Here is a 17708-nt window from a genome sequence, read left to right on the forward strand (position 1 = left end):
CTACTGCAGTCTCAACCTGCTGGGCTCAGGCAATCCCTCCCCCTCGGCCTCCCAGGTAACTGGAACTACAGGCACACGCCACCATGCCTGGCTATTTTTTCTTGATTTATTATAGAGATGAGGTCTCACCAAGTTGCCCAGGCTGGAAAATTCACATTTCTAACAGGTTTTCTGGTGGTGCTGCTGCTGCTACCCTACTCTGAGAACCACTGTTCTAGAACATTCCACTCAGAGTGCGGTCCATGGGCTAGTAGCATCCACATCACCAGGCAGCATGTTACAAATGCAGAACCTCAGGCCCCACCCTCCAGCCTACTGAATTTGCAAGTTCTTTTCAAGAAGATCCGCCAAGTGATCTGTGTGACCATTAAATTTTAAGAATTACTCCTCTAGAAGTTTCTGGTGATTAAACCATTGTTTCCCAATTTGGGAGGATGCAATGGAAAATCGTCATTCCCTGAATTGAGTCCCATGGCTCTACAATTCAGCCCAAATGAATTTGGCTTTGTAACACATCTAATTTGGAAGCATTGTCCAAAAATGTCCATTCCCAGACCCAGGTAGGATAGTCCACCCCTCCTCAGTTGTATTCCAGTAACCACTGCTGAGGTCCCATGGCTAAGGGGCACCTGTGGTTGACTCAAACACACGCATTTGGCCAGGTACCAACAAGGAAAGAGAAATGATCTCAAAACTGATGGATGAACCCCTGAGCCACAAAAAAGGAAATAAGTTTTTGAATCTGGCTGTAGGGTCCCATCTTGCTCAAACTATTAGATTTTCATGCATGACTAAACCAAGGAGTAGTGCCCTCCATTCTTGTCTTGAGTTGACTGTGGGTCGGAGTTGACAAAACCTCAAGAAGCAAATGTGTTCTGGAAGGTCAAGTGATAGGAAGTCATTATCTTTACCCTCAATGTCAGCCCTGAACAAAATCATTTGACTTGCTTCTTTCTACTTGGAGGAATCCGCTCTGCCTCAGATCTGGCTGTGGCACCACCAGTCCCAACCTGAGACATTCCTGCCCCTCCACAATTCAGCCAAGCATTTGCTAGAGACATTTTATAACAAAGGCACATGCATACAGTGTCAACACGTGGCAGCTGCTATTCAATATTAGCACAGTGGGCGCTGTAGCTCACAACTGTAATCTCAGCATTGTGGAAGGGTTGCTTGAGCTTAGGAGTTCAAGACCAACCTAGGCAACATAGCAAGACCTCATCTCTATTAAAAAAACATTTTTTTTTGAGTTGGAGTCTCACTCTGTCGCCCAGGCTGGAGTGCAGTGGCACGCTCCCGGCCACCACAGCTTCAACCTGCTGGGTTCCGGCAATTCTTCCGCCTCAGCCTTCCAAGTAACTGGAACTACAGGCGTGTGCTACCACGCCCAGCTAATTTTTGATTTATTGTAGAGATGAGGTCTCGCCAGGTTGCCCAGGAGGGTCGCAAACCCGCGGGCTCAGGCAATCCACTCACCTCAACCTCCCAAAGCACTGGGATTACAGGCTGAGCCACCGAACCCAGCTTTAAAAAATTTTTTTTTATATAGCCGGATGTGGTGGTATGCTCCTGTAGTCCCAGCTATTCAGGAGGCTGAGAAGGAGGGATCACCTGAGCTCAGGAGGCCGAGGCTGCAGTGAGCCATGACTGTACCACTGCACTCCAGCCTGGGTGGCAGAGACTCCAATTCTAGATAAATAAATAAACATTAACTCCCTCTCCATACCCCTGACATTTGGACTTTGAGTCCTTTGAAAATAGAGTCTTCAGAACTCTGGTTCGTTTAGTAGGTAGAATTCCAAACAGTAGGAAATGAAATGAATTTTTCTTAGGCTGAGTACATGGCACTCAGGGATCACAAGAGGGAAACAGAAAGGCCAACCAGTTCTGTCAGCCACATATATCAGCTCATCCTGTATGGCTCCTGTCCTTAGTAGTGTATTACTGCAAATCCTTCTTAAAGCAATTTCTAGAGATCAGGTCTTTGGCTCAGCTACGAGACAGTCCCTGTGCTGACTTTTCCACGATGTCCCCATGGGCCAGTTTGTCTGGAATGTGCCATGGGAGCCCAGGTGGTCAGCAGGGTGCTGGCATGAGGATACTGCAGCCAACCCCAGGCATTTGCCAGCTGAGGAACCCTGGAATAGGAGAGGGCTCTTTCCCAGGTCATGGCTCGGAGCCCAGTGTCCTCCCACCCTGCAGCTGGCCATCTAGAGTGGAGCCAGTCATGGTCCTAAGATGTCGTCTTGCCTTTTTTCTCTCAGCACGCCCTCAGCTAGAGGAGTAAAATGAGCAACACCTTGCTCCAACGTAGCCTCTTGGGCCAGCTCTAGGACGGACATATCTCAAAGACAACATCAGTGAAAATGGCAGTTAGTGGCATCGCCAGGGAGGAATGAACCTGCCGCTCAGCCTGGTCAGGTGTCTGGTTCCTCAGAAGGGTGAACCCCTGAGTGTCCCCACAGAATCGGGACTGTCTGCATGTGGGCAGGTACAGAATGGTGTCTGTTCCTGAGAAACCACAGCCCACAGCAGCTCCGCTGTCACCAGTGACTGCAGGAGTGTAGGAGCAAGGAAGGCCATCCACTGAGCCCCTCACTCACCCAGGGGTGCAGGCCACACATCTTCACCCAGACCTGACTTCTGAAACCCCGAGTTCTCCCAAGCCCTGAGGAAGCATGCGACCAGGCAGGGAGGCAAATGCAGCTGGGGCTCATTAATGGCAACCCAAGGTCCAATTGGAAGGACACACACAAGCCTCCCTCCTTGCTATTGGCTGACCCGATGGGGCCATCTGGAACGCAGGATCTGGCATCAACCCTCTATGGAAAGCGTGCCTAAAACCTCAGGACAAATGTTTTCCCTCAATGAGCAATCAAACTTTCTTGCATTTTAATGTGGGTTTTTAGGAGTATGCAATTTGGAGGATTAGGTAGAAGTTTGCCCACATTGTGGGTTACTGGCAACACTAACCTTAGGATACAATCCTACTTCTCCCCAAGTTTTGGAAAGGAGGGATGGAGGGACATTGAAAGATGAATCAGAGTTTGCAAACATATGGGTCTCATTATTCCTCTGTGCAGAAAAAGTTAATTTCTGACTCAGCCCTGGTATCCAATGAGGACAAGACCAGCAGCTGTCGTTGACATGGGTTGGACTATGTTCAAGACAATGTTCTAAGTGGGTACGAATATTAACACATCTTGGCTGGACTCAGCGACTCTCGCCTGTAATCCCAGCACTTTGGGAGGCTGAGGCAGGAGGATTGCTTGAGCGCAGGGGTTTGAGACCAGCCTGGGCAATGTAGCAAGACCTCATCTCTAAAAAAAAAAAAAAGTAAAATTTAGCCAGGCATGGTGGCGTGCGCCTGTAGCTCCAGCTACTCTGGAGGCTGAGGCAGAACGATTGATGAGTCCAGGAGGTCCAGTCTACATTAAGCCGTGATCCTGCCACTGCACTCCAGCCTGGGTGACATAGTGAGACCCTGTCTCAAAAAAAAAAAGGCAATTAACATATTTTATTATTATAACAACTCCATGAGGCCATCACTATGAACCTCATTTTACAGATAAGGAAACTGAGGCATGGAGAACTTACCCAAGATCACACCATAGTCATGGGCCCAGAGAATTAGTATCCACAGCCCATGCTCTTATATACTTAATGTACACACCCTATTTGTGGTGACCACATTTTCCAAACTAAGCCTGATTTATGAGAAGATAAGAAAATGAGACTTGTACTGAAAAACCTGGGATACAGGATACACGTCACTAACCACAGGAAGAGTTGGAAGCAGAATTCTATTTCCAATTAAATGTGAATATGGGGCAAGGGACCCCAGTGCAACTCTCCAGATTACACAGTGTGGTTCCCAGACCAGCAGCGTTGACCTCACCTGGAAGCTTGTTAGAAATGCAAGTTCTGGGCAGGCACGGTGGCCCAAGCCTGTAATCCCAGCACTATGGGAGACCGAGGTGAGAGGACTGCCTGAGCCCATGGGTTCGAGAACAGCGAGATCTCATCTCTACAATAAATAAAAAACTAGCCAGGCATGATAGCACATGCCTGTAGTTCCGGTTACTTGGGAGGCTGAGGCGGAAGGATCGCCGGAGCCCAGTAGGTCGAGGCTGCGGTGGCCAGGAGCGTGCTACTGCGCTCCAACCCGGGTAACGCAGTGAGACTTCAACTCAAAAAAAAATGCAAGTTCTCGGGCTTCACTCTGGACCTGCTACTGAATCAGAATCTGTACTTTAACAAGGTCTCCAGGCAATTCAAACATATGGAATGTCCAAGGCAGTGCCGGTCTAACGGTTTCACTTATCTGCCACCTGTATCACCCTGAGGCAGCTGTTGCAGAACATAGTTAGGATCCAGGTGTTTGGCCCATCTGATGCAGAGGCCTTCTCTAAACTTTTCTTTCTCTTTTTAAAATTATTTGTTTATTTTAAAGATGTGGGGTACAATTCAGGATTAGGGCATTGTCCAGGCAAAGTTTGGAACCTCTTTCTTAATCACCCACAGTCACCCCGGAGCACCAGATTCGCCTTCGAACTGAGCGTGCTCTTGCCTTCGGGTGGAGTCGGGTGGAAAGGCCTCAAAAGCCCACCTTGCCCCAAATCCCTCCCCACCCCAGCTCCTTTGCCTACGCCACCCTCCAAGGCCAGACCCCATATGAGTCTCTTTTAGATTAAAACATTGTCTCCTCAAGAAGCACTCCAGCACCTGTCTTCCATTCTCTATTTCAGCATTTGAAGGGGCCTCAAATCCCAGCTAAACCACCTGTCCACTTTCCTAGCCCCTTGATGTCACCTCAGCATGTGGCCTTCCCACCTAAAGCCGGAGCATGCTTCACTGAAAAAGGCCTTTATTAGCTGATATAAATCCAAATCCCCAACCTAACCTCCCACACCCTAGCCCCAAGGGGATGCTTTTCTTAATCCCAATCCCTTTACCATGTATGATGGCTGCGGCCAATGGTGAGCTCCCAGGAGTGAGCCTCCTTTAAAGGCACTTTTGCTCTCTAGTCCTGGTTAAAGCTCTCAATCTCTCTTAGACCTTGGCTTCTTAAACTATAAAATTGGCTGGGGGAGAGGGAAAGTCACCTGTGACTCTAAAACTTGAGCTGCACCAGAATCACCTGGAGAATTTGTTAAAACGCAAAAGGTGCAGCCCCTCCCCCAGAGCCAAGGCTCTGGGGGAGGGGCCTGCCTTGGCCTGAGAACGTGCATTTTTAACAAGCTCCCATGCAATGCCAGTCCTGCTGGTCCAGGGAACACACTCTGGAAACCACGGCACTAAGTGGTCCCTGAGGCCCCTTCCAGCCTCAATATTGTGTTCTCCCAATTCAGGCACATAAATATTCTACATTATTCCATCACCAGGTTAGCTAACAAAAAGCAAGAAAAACTACACCTGTCTCACATCCACATAAATCAAATCGCTTCATGTATTTTCATTTTCTCTCCCCAACTGTATTGTCAATTCTTAATCACCTTATAGCCTTCATACAGAATCCCTTGTGGTGCTATACATTCAGTTGGCACTAAGTCTTTTTAAATGGAATTACACAGCAGAACTAAAGTTTCCACAGAAGAGAGAACCAGAATACAGAGCATGGGGAAGCCCAGTGTCTGACGCCATCAAAATCACCCTGCTGGAGGGCCTTTGTCTTCCTGCCGAGGCGGGGAGGGGGGCGATGTCTAATCCGGCACAGGGGAGTGTCAGGGAACAGAAAGACAAACTTCTCTCGCCTCCCCACCCACACTCAGCCCAGCAACCCAGGGTCTTCCTTACTTTTCCACCATATTGGCAGAAATCCTTTGATAACCACTGTATAAAGAATCAAATAAATATAATCCTTTCAGATGACCAGTTATCTGTTCCTATCTTATCTAGTCGTAACGGTACTCCTGATTGTATTTTGCTTTGGTTTCTTCTTTTGGTTTTCAATATGCAGTGTCTGGTGCCATCTGGTGGTAATGTTATGGAGATGCAGGCCATCAAATAGATAACGCATCCCATGTTCTGATATTTTCTTAGCTTCCTGGGTAACAGGAGTCCGTATTAAGATTCCTAAATAACTGAGATTTTCAGAAAATGCTTAATCTGTCACTTAAAATTCTGAGCTGCAGCAAATAGTGTGGGTACAATTAAGAGCAAGAGCAGGATTTGGGGCAAAATGCTCCATCCTGGTACTTAATAACTTTGTGACACTGGTCCATTACGGAACTTCTCTAAACCTTGACTTCCTCTTCTATGGAATGTGGACATTGATGGTGCCACCTTTCCAGTTCCATTGTGAGAGCTCGATGAGAATGCATGTGAGTGCTTGAAACAATGCCCAGCCTTTAGTCCTAAGCCCTCGGACACATACTCAGTTAATGGCTGAGATGATGGTGATGTAAATCATTCATTTCCAACTCCAGACCCACCCCAAGCCCATAACTCAGAATTCCCAGATGCCTAGGTCCGTTCTCCAGAGATTCTGATTTACTGGGTCCCTGAGTAGGGAAGGGGCAGGGAAGGTAGTTGATGAGCACAACATCGGGATATTGTAAAAGCTCCCCATGTGATTCTAATCAAAGCCACTGCAGTAAATGGCCCACAGAAACGCTGTGTGCAATGAACACTTGCAAATGTGCAGATCACTGCAGACCCACTTCTTCCAGCGAGTCAACAGCATCGATTGACTATTTGCTGTGGAAAGAGTAAAAGTCGGGCATGAGGAAAAAAATCAGCATAGTCCCTGTTTATGACAAGCCAGATGATAGGACGCAGTGGCAGAGGACAGGTGGTGTCGTGAGGAGTTGTGGATTACAGCCTGGGCAGGAGATTTCTTGTCTCATGGGCCTTCCAGCTGTGCTTCGAGGGAACCCTCCAGAGACAAAGGAGAGAGGCGGAGAGATCATGGGAGAGAAGGTGTGGTTTTCAGGGCTGGTTGTACAAAGAGGAGAGGGTAGTGCCAAGAGACGACACTTCCCTCACCGCCTCCCTCCTCCAAACACAAACATACACACACACACACACACACACACACACACGTACACATAGGCACGACCCAGCAGAGATGCAACCAGTAAGCCCAGCCCAATTTCCCAGCATGGTCAATGTTTATTCAGCTATGCACCAACTCCCAATTATTGACCTTAATATAAATGTGGTAAATGGGCCAAAATAGTGGGGAGGTTTTGTGGCTTTTTAGTTTAATTTTTAGGATTCTACTTTTCAGCATCCTTGCCAGTCTATATTACTTTTTTTTTTTTTTTCTTTTTGTTGGAGTCTCACTTGGTCACCCAGACTGGAGTGCAGTGGCCGCTCCCAGCCACCGCAGCCTTGACCTGCTGGGCTCCGGCAATCCTTCCGCCTCAGCCTTCCGAGTAGCCGGAATTACAGGCACGCGCTACCACACCCGGCTGATTTTTTGATTTATTGTAGAGATGAGGTCTCGCTGTCCAGGCGGGTCTCGAACCCACGGGCTCAGGCAATCCACTCACCTCAGCCTCCCAAAGGCGCGGGATTACAGGCTGAGCCACCGAGCCAGCTCCATTTTGGCATAAATACCTAAACCCTTTGCTTAAGTTTTAATAGTGGTAACAATAGCGACCATGCATACTGAGGCCTGTGTTCTGGGTACTTCGAGTAGCTAAACAATAGATCTGTACATGCCCACCTACCAGGGATGACCACACTTAACATTCTAAGGCATTCCTTCCAGTCACATGTGTACATTTGTATTCATAAAGACGTTATTAGAGTCAGTAGAAAGATAGCAAGAATGATTTTAAAATATATCCATGGCATGTTAAATTTAAAAAAACAAGTGGCTGGGTGCAGTGGCTCCCACCTATAATCCCAACATTTTGGGAGACGGAGGCAGGAAGATTGCTTGAGCCCAGGAGTTTGAGACCAGCCTGGGCAACATAGTGAGACCCATGCCCAGCATGGTGGTACATGCCTGTAGTCCCAGCTACTCAGGTGGCTGAGGCAGAAGGATCACCTGAACCCAGAAGTTCAGGGTTGCGTTTGCCATGAGCGTGCCACTGCCCCCCAGCCTGGGCAACAGAGTGAGACTCAGACTCAAAAAAAAAAAGTGGCACAGCAATACGAAACATATAATTAACGTATGTTTTTAAACCAAATATGTGTATGCAATATACATAAATAAATGTAAATGTTTGAAAGGACAATGTTAAGCAGGGAGAGGAAAAACTATTAAGAGATCATATCAGGGTTGAAAACAAACTTTCATTTCTGCTCCACGCACTTCTATAATGTTTGCATCTTTGCAATGAGTATGTACATGTATTACAGTTTTTTGAAATGTTAGGATGAGTAGTTATGGTTCCAGAAAATGAGTTGGTATATTAACTATCTCTATGAACATATGTGGTATGAAACATGCAGGATTGGTTGTACATACACACATAGTATATGCACATCTATAGTATGAGTACATATATGAGTTATGTATGGTGTGTGGACACGTGTTGTGATATGCGATGTGTGTGTGTGCACATGAACACACAAAGTTATTTTTGGCTTCTATGTTACTAAATTCCATAAAATATATAAACTTTCTATTGAAATGCTGGGGGGGGACCCAAAAGAGCCCAGAATTTATTATTTTTAAATGGTGTCTTTATTTTTACATGTTTAAACTTCAGTCACCTTCAAAGGACTCCGTTTGAGGCAACGCATCTATCGAGATGCTTTTTCCTCTGCTCAAAACAGTTTTTGAGCTCATCAATTTTGTTGCCTTTTAGTGCTTCTGCCGTTTTTTTGTTTCACCTCTTCCACATCAACAAAACGTTTCCCTTTGAGGACTTTTTTGTCTGGGGAAACAAAACCGAAGTTGCCCGGGGTGAGATTAGGGGAATAGGGAGAATGGGAAATGGAGTCCATGCTGTTTTGGGTCAAAAACTGCTGAACACTCATTGCGGAGTGGGCAGGTAGGTGTACCTGTAAATCACCCATCATGAAATGGGCAAACGTATTGAAAGAATTCTTTAAAAAAAAATTCACTGAAGCCAAACACAGCCTCTCACAACGACGTTAGCTGGTACACCGATGCTGATGCGTTCCTAGAACACTTACCTAGTGGGGGAAACCTGTCCTACAAGGAGCCTGGCCTCCTAAAAATAATTCCGGGTTTCTTTGGATCCCCCGTCATATCACATTTTTACCTTGGAACCTCCTAAAACATTTTACATACAATAAAATGTACTTGCTGACACTTTCCCAAAGTTGAGATTATGCAATATCTTACTTTGTGTATTTATCAACTCCCACTAAAACAGCAGATACATAAATATGTATCCAGAAATTCTTCAACCAAAGCAGTCTGATTTGAAAAGTTTGGGGGAAGAAAATAATTAATCTGGCATTTTACTTACTTGACCATACTCTGGCCATCAGGCAAACTTAGGAGCAAATCCCAAATTCTTAGCTCCAAACCTTCACCCAACATATTTATTCAAATATTGTGTGTCAGGTTTGGCAACAACCCTTTGTTTTATATTTTAGTCAGCTTATTCTAAGATAAATTGGGATACAGTTTTTTTTAATAGTCTCAGGAGAGGATTCCTGTGCCTTGGCCAATGTCCTGCTAACTTAAATATAGGATATTCAATACAACACAATTCCAGTAGGACAAGAACATTGCAGTAATCTTTAGTGAATTATACACTTTGAATGGGTGAACTTTTGAATAGAAACAGAGAGTAAAACCGGTGTTACCAGGGCGGGGAGGGGCAGTAAATGAGAAAATGTTGGTCAAGGATACAAAGTTGTAGTTGTAGAGGGTGAGCAAATCCAGAGACCTAATGCACAGCATGATGACTCAAGTTCATGAGACCGCATTGTGTACTGGGAATGTGCCAAGAGAGGACATTTCTGGTGTTCTCACCATTAAAAAAATTGCTAAAAGTAACTATGGCCAGGTGCAGTGGCCAATGCCTACAATTCCAGCATTTTGGAGGAGCCAGGCAGTAGAATCCCTTGAAGGCAGGAATTTGAGACCAGCGTGGGCAACATAGTAAGAATCCATCACTATTTAATACAATAAAAAGTAGGTCAGGCATAGTGGCTCACGCCTGTCATCTCAGCGCTTTGGAAGGCTGAGACAGGAGAATCGCTTGAGCCCAGGAATTGAAGACCAGTCTGGGCACCATAGCAAGACTTTGTCTTTACGAAAAAATTAACCAGGTATGGTGGGGCATGCCTGCAGTCCCAGTTACTCAGGAGGCTGAGGTAGAAGGATTTGCCCAGGAAGTCAAGGTTATGGTGAGTGGTGATCGTGCTGCTGCACTCCAGCCTAGGCAACAGAATGAGACCCCCCCAACTCAAAAAAAGTTTTTAAAAATTAACTGAGTGAGAAGATAAATATGTTGTCAAAATATCATGTACACCTTAAATATATACACTAAGAAAATAAATGGGTGAACTTTAGGGTATGGTGTATCTCAATATAGCTGTTAAAAAATATTTAAGTGTGCAGCATTGTTCACAATAGCCAGAGCATGGAGCCAACTGTGCTGCCCATCAAAAGAGAACTGGACAAAAAATATGTGGTACATACATCCAATGAAATATTACACAGCCATGAAGAAGAACAAAATCATGAACTTCGCAGCAACATGGATGGGATTAGAGCTTATAATACTGAGTGATCTCTCACAGAAACAAAGAGCTGAGTATTACATGTTCTCACTCATAAGTGGACCTTGAACAACTACCACATTACTGTAGGAAAGGGATTGAAAGTAGTCGGAAACTGCGGGGAGGAGGGTGGGGGGCAGGTAGCTGGGATTGACAGTAGGTGATATCCACCTGGGGAAAGGGGGGCACACCCATCAATAAGGGTACCTGCACAATGAACATTTCTATACCTAATCCTGAATTGTACCCCACAATTTCAAAATAAAAACGAAAAGGGAAAAAAATTTTAAGTGCATCTTAAGAGGAAGCCATATATCATCTCTATACACAACAGAAAGGTGTTTTCCTGATGGGGGGCTCCTTTATTTCTAGCAGAGAGAGCCCCACCTGTTTCCAGGGTGCTGTGGTGTTATGCTTACCTGCAACCCGACCGGGGAATCACCCGGGACCCACTCTTCCCAGGCTGTTCCAACTCTTGTGCCTTGTCTGCTCTTCCCGCAGGAGGACTACAACCAGCTGAGGCCGCTCTCCTACCCCAACACGGACGTGTTTTTGATCTGCTTCTCTGTGGTCAACCCTGCGTCTTACCACAATGTCCAGGAGGAGTGGGTCCCCGAGCTGAAGGACTGCATGCCTCATGTGCCTTATGTCCTCATAGGGACCCAGGTTAAAATGCGGGTGACGGTGGGGTCGGGGAGGCCATAAAGGAGAGGCCTTCTAGGAACTTCACAAGCATGCTGTTCTACCAAACACTTTGAACGGGTCTCAGAGGTATGAGACCTATGGACAGAAATTCCTTGGGTGTGTTGGTTATTTAGCCCATAGTTGAAAAGATAATAGAGCTACTTAATATGAAGCAGGTTTCGATATAGCCTCTAAAAATCAATCTCCCTGCTTTTTTCTTTTAATGACAAAGTAATTTTTAAAATAGACACCCTTCTCCAGTCTTGATCAGAGTCATGAGGTGAGGGTGTCAACTGCACAGACGATGAAGTATTTTTTAATATCTGAAAGTCACAGTTTTGTTTTGGTTTGTTTTGGTTTGGTTTGGTTTGGTTTGGTTTGGTTTGGTTTGGTTTGGTTTTTTGAGCTGGAGCCTCACTTGTTTTAAAATCACAAAATAAGTGTGAGTGTCAAAACAAGCCCAGCAATCAGAATGGGCATATTTTGACAGGAACTCCTTAATGACATTCTGGAGAAAGAAGACGAAGATTTGCTGTTCTCTGTTCCCTGTAAACAGAGAACTTGGTGTTCCAGGTCTTAGAAAAGAAGCTAAAGCAGATATACCAGATAAATAAACCTGTGAATGTAAAAGCCTTTCAGGGTTTTGAAATAAAATTCCATAGTTTGAATTTCTAACAGTAAGCCAATTGTACAAAGATTGTTCCTACCTTCTACAGTTTTAAATATATTTTTCACTTATGCTTTGTTTAGCAAAGAAAAGTTTTTGAAAACATAAAGGAAAGAAAAATATGTCCTAAAGAAGATAAGGACACGTACACAGTATATGTAGTTACTTAAATAGAAACAAAGTAGAAGAACTCACATATTCATAAATCAGAGTACAGTTAATGCTTCTGCTCTGAAAGACAGGAATGTTTAGATGAAGTCTTTGCTTTAAAGATGATAATATTTGCCCATATAGATCGATGAAGATTGAAACCCTTCTGCCAAAACATAGGACAGTCGATCACCTTGTAGTAATTTGAGCTGATTTTATAACAGATGTGCACTAAATTGAACAATGAAGGCAAACACACACACACACACACACACACATACACACACACACACACACACACACACACACACACACACATACACACACAGATTGGCTGAGCTGAACAATGTGCTTATAAATGGATCCTACACTATGAACATATTGATCTTTCTTGAAGACACAAGACCTTGTATGCCACATTCACACCCATTCACGTATACATGGGTTGAGAGTACACGATGAGATTTTAAGGCAACCAAAATATTTAATTAAATTATCAAACCTAATCCAAATATTTTTGCTATCTTCAAAGTATTTCTACCTTTGAAAAGACGAATGCTTATTTCCTTGAACAAACCCTTGAAAATTTATCTTAGAAATTTGCCTTTCAGAATTTGTCACCCATTTATTAGAATATCCTCAATAGGTAGCAAATTTTTCATCCCTTTGAGGGTGAACGTTTTATTTGGAAAAGCTAAAAATGAACAAATACAAAGGATGCATTCAGAACCAGGAAATAAACTATTAAATAATGAGTAATATAATTTGGAATCAAATAAAGGATCACTGTAAGGTGATAAGACTGGTTGGTTATTTTATATGCCCTGGAAGTGGAATCGAGAAGTAAATAGAAAATGTCAAACACATTTGAGCAACAAAGTCATCAGAATAAGTCTTCAGCTCCCAGAGTTACTGCTTTGAAAGGGAAAATATAAGGAAAGCCTGTTGTATACATTTACAAAGACATCACTTTGCTTTTTTAGACACAACATGGGCATGTGTATGTGCTTCCTTAAAGAAAACTCAACAACTTCAAAGATGTTAAGGGGGAAAAACTGTTATGTCACAGTGTCAAATATCTGGCAAGGCCTGAGAAAGTAAATAAGTTTATCATGTGTGTGTTTTTTGCCAGATTGATCTCCGTGATGACCCCAAAACCCTGGCCCGTTTGCTGTATATGAAAGAGAAACCTCTCACTTATGAGCATGGTGTGAAACTTGCAAAAGCGGTACAGTCAGATTTTAATTTAGTTTTAAATGTGTGCTGAGAAAAGAGTTTGTTGTGTACTTTGGAATGGGTGCACCACATAGGGTTTTTGCTTTAAGATACAATGTGCTTAGCATCGTCTTCTTTGCTTTTTATTCCCCCCTCTGGTCTAGATGGACTGGAAGGGGCCATTTGGCTAGCCTTCTCGTCAGACCACATTGTCTGTTCTTCATTAAGGAAGAAACTTGGGCCAGATGTGGTGGCTCACACATGTAATCCCAGCACATTGGGAGGCCAAGGTGGGAGGATTGCTTAAGCCCAGGAGTTCAAGACCAGCCTGGGTAACAGCAAGACCTTGTCTCTACAACAAATAAAAAAAAAGATTAGCCGAGCATGGTCGCTCAGGCCTGTATTCTTAGCTACTTGGGAGACTGAGGCAGGTCACCTGAGCCTAGGAAGTGGAGGCTGAGGTGAGCGGTGATGGTTCCACTGCACTCCAGCCTGGGTGTCAGAATGAGATTCCAACTTGAAAGAGAGAAAAAGAAAGAGAAGGAGGGAGGGAGAGGGAAGGAAGGAAAGAAATTGAGTGAAATTAAACAACTGAAGCACTTATTTGATTTAACAACCTCTAGAACATCTACTTGCCTTATTTAGTATAAATAAAAGGAGCCATTTGATGTATCTTTGTAAATCTGTCTGCTTATTATCAATGTAACTCATTTAAATGACCCCATAACAGGCATTTTGTAATTTTTATTGAGAGAGACTTAGGTTAGCATCTGGCAGGGTTATATTTGTCCGATATTTCTCACTACACAATTAATAGCCACTTAGAGAGGCTGGATTGTGTCATAAACAGCATCTGAAAGAATAACATACACCAAAAAGTAACCAGTGGGGAATCTACGTGGTTGCTTGGCAGATAATAGTAACTTGCTCAGAACTGGAGCTGTTTTCATGGACTTTTCTTCATTCTTGAGAGCTGAACATGAAGAGTCACTGTGCCAGGGAAAAGACTGAGAAAGTCTCTGCCCGATGCCAAATCTTTGCCCCTCCCCCATCCCACGATGTGAGCAAAGCAGCTACTGAAATGGACACAAGAGGTTGGAATTACTTCATGCAAGAGGAGGCTTAGAGATCACATCTCTGTAACTTGAACCTGATTCCTCATTGATTTAGTCACAAATCTATTGACCTAGGTCAGAAGTTTTAAAAATTTTCATCTTACTTTCCAAGTAACTAACTCAGCCAGATGCATGCCCTGGGGCAGAGTTTCAGGTCATCCACCTCAAGCCAGGCAAGAATGATATTAGCTACAAATTCTTCACTTAAAAAATGTATGCATTTATGTTATGAAAATGCATCTATAGTCTCCAAAACTAAATATAATACATACAGCTAGAAATGAATTAAATACGGTCACGTTTTTACAGGTGAGATGCATAAAAACATCTCACAAATACCTGATTGAGACACTAAACTCTTCCACTTCTGTGCACAGTGATGTCAGTACTAACTAGCACCTGCCATGCCAGGGTTCTTAGGATACTAAGCACTTCACAAACTGTCTCATTTCAGCCTCATGTTGTGTGCTTTGGAATGGGTGCACCACATAGGGTTTTGCTTTAAGGTACAATGTGTTTAGAATCTTCTCTTTGCTTTTTATTCCTCCCTCTGTTCTAGAAAGACTGGAAGGGGCCATTTGGCCAGCCTTCTTGTTAGATCGCATTGTCTGTTCTTCAATGAGAAAGAATCGGGCCGGGCGTGGTGGCTCACACCTATAAATCCCAGTGCTTTGAGAGGTTAAAATGAGAGGATGACTTGAGCCCAGGAGTTCAAGACCAGCCTGGGCAACTTAGAGAGACCTTGTTTCTACAAAACATTTTAAAAATTAGCCAGGCTTGGCGACACAGGCCTGTATTCCCAGCGACTCAGGAGGCTGAGGCAGAAGGATCACCTGAGGCCAGGAAGTGGAGGCTGTGGTGAACCATGATCATTCCACTACACTCCAACCTGAGTGACAGCCTGGGTAACTGTCTTAAGTGCTTGTCTCATCTTACAGATGAGGAAACAGAGTCTTAGGGAGACAAGCATGTTTGATTCACACAGCTAACAACAACAAAGCCAGAACCTTCTAATTCAACTCTGGGAACAAAACCACCTGTGCACCTGACCACTGTGTCAACTGTCTTCTCCAACCATAGACCTTTCCTCAGGTAAAATGGATATATGTCCATAGGTTCTTCTGCCTTCTCCTCAAACATTCAGCCTCAAGTCCCCTCATGAAGATACATAAATATATAGCTCCATAAGTCATCGTGGGTAATTCCTGGCTATGCATCGTTTTACAGTCAGGAGGTCCCCATGAGCCCACACCAGCTTTTTGCAGGACCTTGATTTCCATGTCCCTTGCATCTAGACCTGTCTCCCACCCACCACGCTGTCAGCTTCCTAGCCTCCCTTCTCATTGGGGAAGTTGTTTTTCCCTCTGGAAAGAAATCGTTTCAAAGCCTCCTGTCTCGTTTCATACTTATTTTAGGAACAATGGCTGAGTTCACCACTTCACTGCCTTTTTGCCAGTTTCTCCTAGCAACTACTCTCAGATACAGAGAATCATGTTTAGCTTACAAAATCCAATTTAGAAGAAAACCAAGCACAATTTTAACTTGTTTTCTCACAATTCGTGTAATTATAGAGATGCTTTAAGTTTCTCTACTCTCTGACTTTTCTGTCAAGTCGTTTACAATCACAGCCAGAATTTATGGAGTGTTTATAATGTGCTAGGCTGGGTGCCAAGAACTGCCCATGCCTTGTGTTAATTAATCCTCACAGTCACCCCGAGGCGTGTATATGATATCGCCACTTTCATAGAGGAAACTGAGGCTCAGAGCGGTAAGGTCACACGGCTAGAACGTGGCAGAGTGAAGATATAAAACTTTACTTTAGCTACTCGCTCTTCTGCCTCCCTTCTATAATCTGAAAAGAAACCCTTAGGTTTGGGGCTTCTTTTTATGTATTGAAGACCTGTATTTTAATGTGCAAATGCTCCCATAACTTAAAGGTTTTCAAGTTCAGGTTTTCCATATCTGGTTATTTGTGCTTAATACATCTCCATTTCCAAAGCATTTTTCATCTATCAATTCTTTTTGGTCTCAGAGGCATTCATTTTATTTTATTTATTTGTCTGTTTGTTTGTTTATTTGTTTTAGTTGAGTCTCACTCCATCGCCCAGGCTGAAGTGCAGTGGCACAATCACGGCCACCCCAGTGTCAACCTGCTGGGCTCAGGTGATACTTCTGCCTCAGTCTTCCAAGTAGCCAGAACTACAGACGCATGCTACCATGCCCGGCTAATTTTTTGATTAATTGTAGAGATGAGGTCTCGCCAAGTTGCCCAGGCTGTTCTCAAACCCATGGGCTCAGGCAATTCGCTCACCTCAGCCTCCCAAAGTGCTGGGATTATATAGGCTTGAGCCACCATGCCCAGCCCATTCATTTTATTTATTTTTATTTTTTTGAGTTGAAGTCTCACTCCATCACCCAGGCTGGAGTGCATTGACACGCTCATGGCCACCCCAGTGTTGACCTGCTGGGTTCAGGTGATCCTTCCGCCTCAGCCTTACAACTAGCTGGAACTACAGGCTTGCGCTACCACAACTGGCTAATTTTTCTTTTCTTTTCTTTTTTTCTTTAATGTAGAGATGAGGTCTCACCAAGTTGCCTAGGCTAGTCTCTAACCCAAGGGTTCAGGCAATCCACTCACCTCAGCCTCCCTAAAAGTGCTGAGATTACAGGCCAAGCCACCAAGCCCAGCCTTGTTTTATTTTTAAGAGACATTTTCTTTTCTTTTCTTTTCTTTTCTTTTTTTTTGTATTGTGGTCTCACTTTCTCACCCAGGCTGGAATATAGTGGTACAGTCAACAGTCATGGTTCACTGCAGCCTCAACCTCCTGGGTTCAGGTGATCCTTCTACCTCAACTTTCCAAGTAGCTGGGACATCAGGTGCACCGCCACCACGCATGGCTATTTTTTTTTTTCCTGTAGAGATAAAATCTCACTATGTTGTCCAGACTGGTCTTGAACTCCTGGGCTCAAGTAATCCTCCCATCTTGGCCTCCCAAAGGTTTATAGGCATGAGCCACTACACCTGATCAACATTGTCATATCATACATATTTACAATTCTTTGTACTCCAAAGTCAACCACATTTACATAAATATTTTGTATTAATTTATAATAAATTATCATTGTTGCCCCTCTACTTGTTTTAGCCTCCCTCCTCTTTTTATTTTTTTTTAATTTTATTTATTTATTTATTTTTTTTTTTTTTTTTTTTTTTTTTT

The 17708-nt window shown here is 43.9% G+C and overlaps 1 protein-coding gene across 1 annotated transcript in view; it reads left to right on the forward strand.

The window, feature by feature from the left end:
- The window catches only part of RHOJ (ras homolog family member J), a 97670-nt gene that overhangs the window by 73339 nt on the left and 6623 nt on the right, over positions 1-17708 (forward strand). The window contains exons 4-5 of the mRNA XM_008065702.2: positions 11161-11325; positions 13293-13388. Coding sequence (XP_008063893.2) covers positions 11161-11325; positions 13293-13388 — 261 coding nt within the window. The remainder of the gene's footprint in view (positions 1-11160; positions 11326-13292; positions 13389-17708) is intronic.

Source organism: Carlito syrichta, unplaced genomic scaffold (assembly GCF_000164805.1).
Source record: "Carlito syrichta isolate Samal-C Ts95f unplaced genomic scaffold, Tarsius_syrichta-2.0.1 Scaffold308795, whole genome shotgun sequence".
Taxonomy (NCBI): Eukaryota; Metazoa; Chordata; class Mammalia; order Primates; family Tarsiidae; genus Carlito; species Carlito syrichta.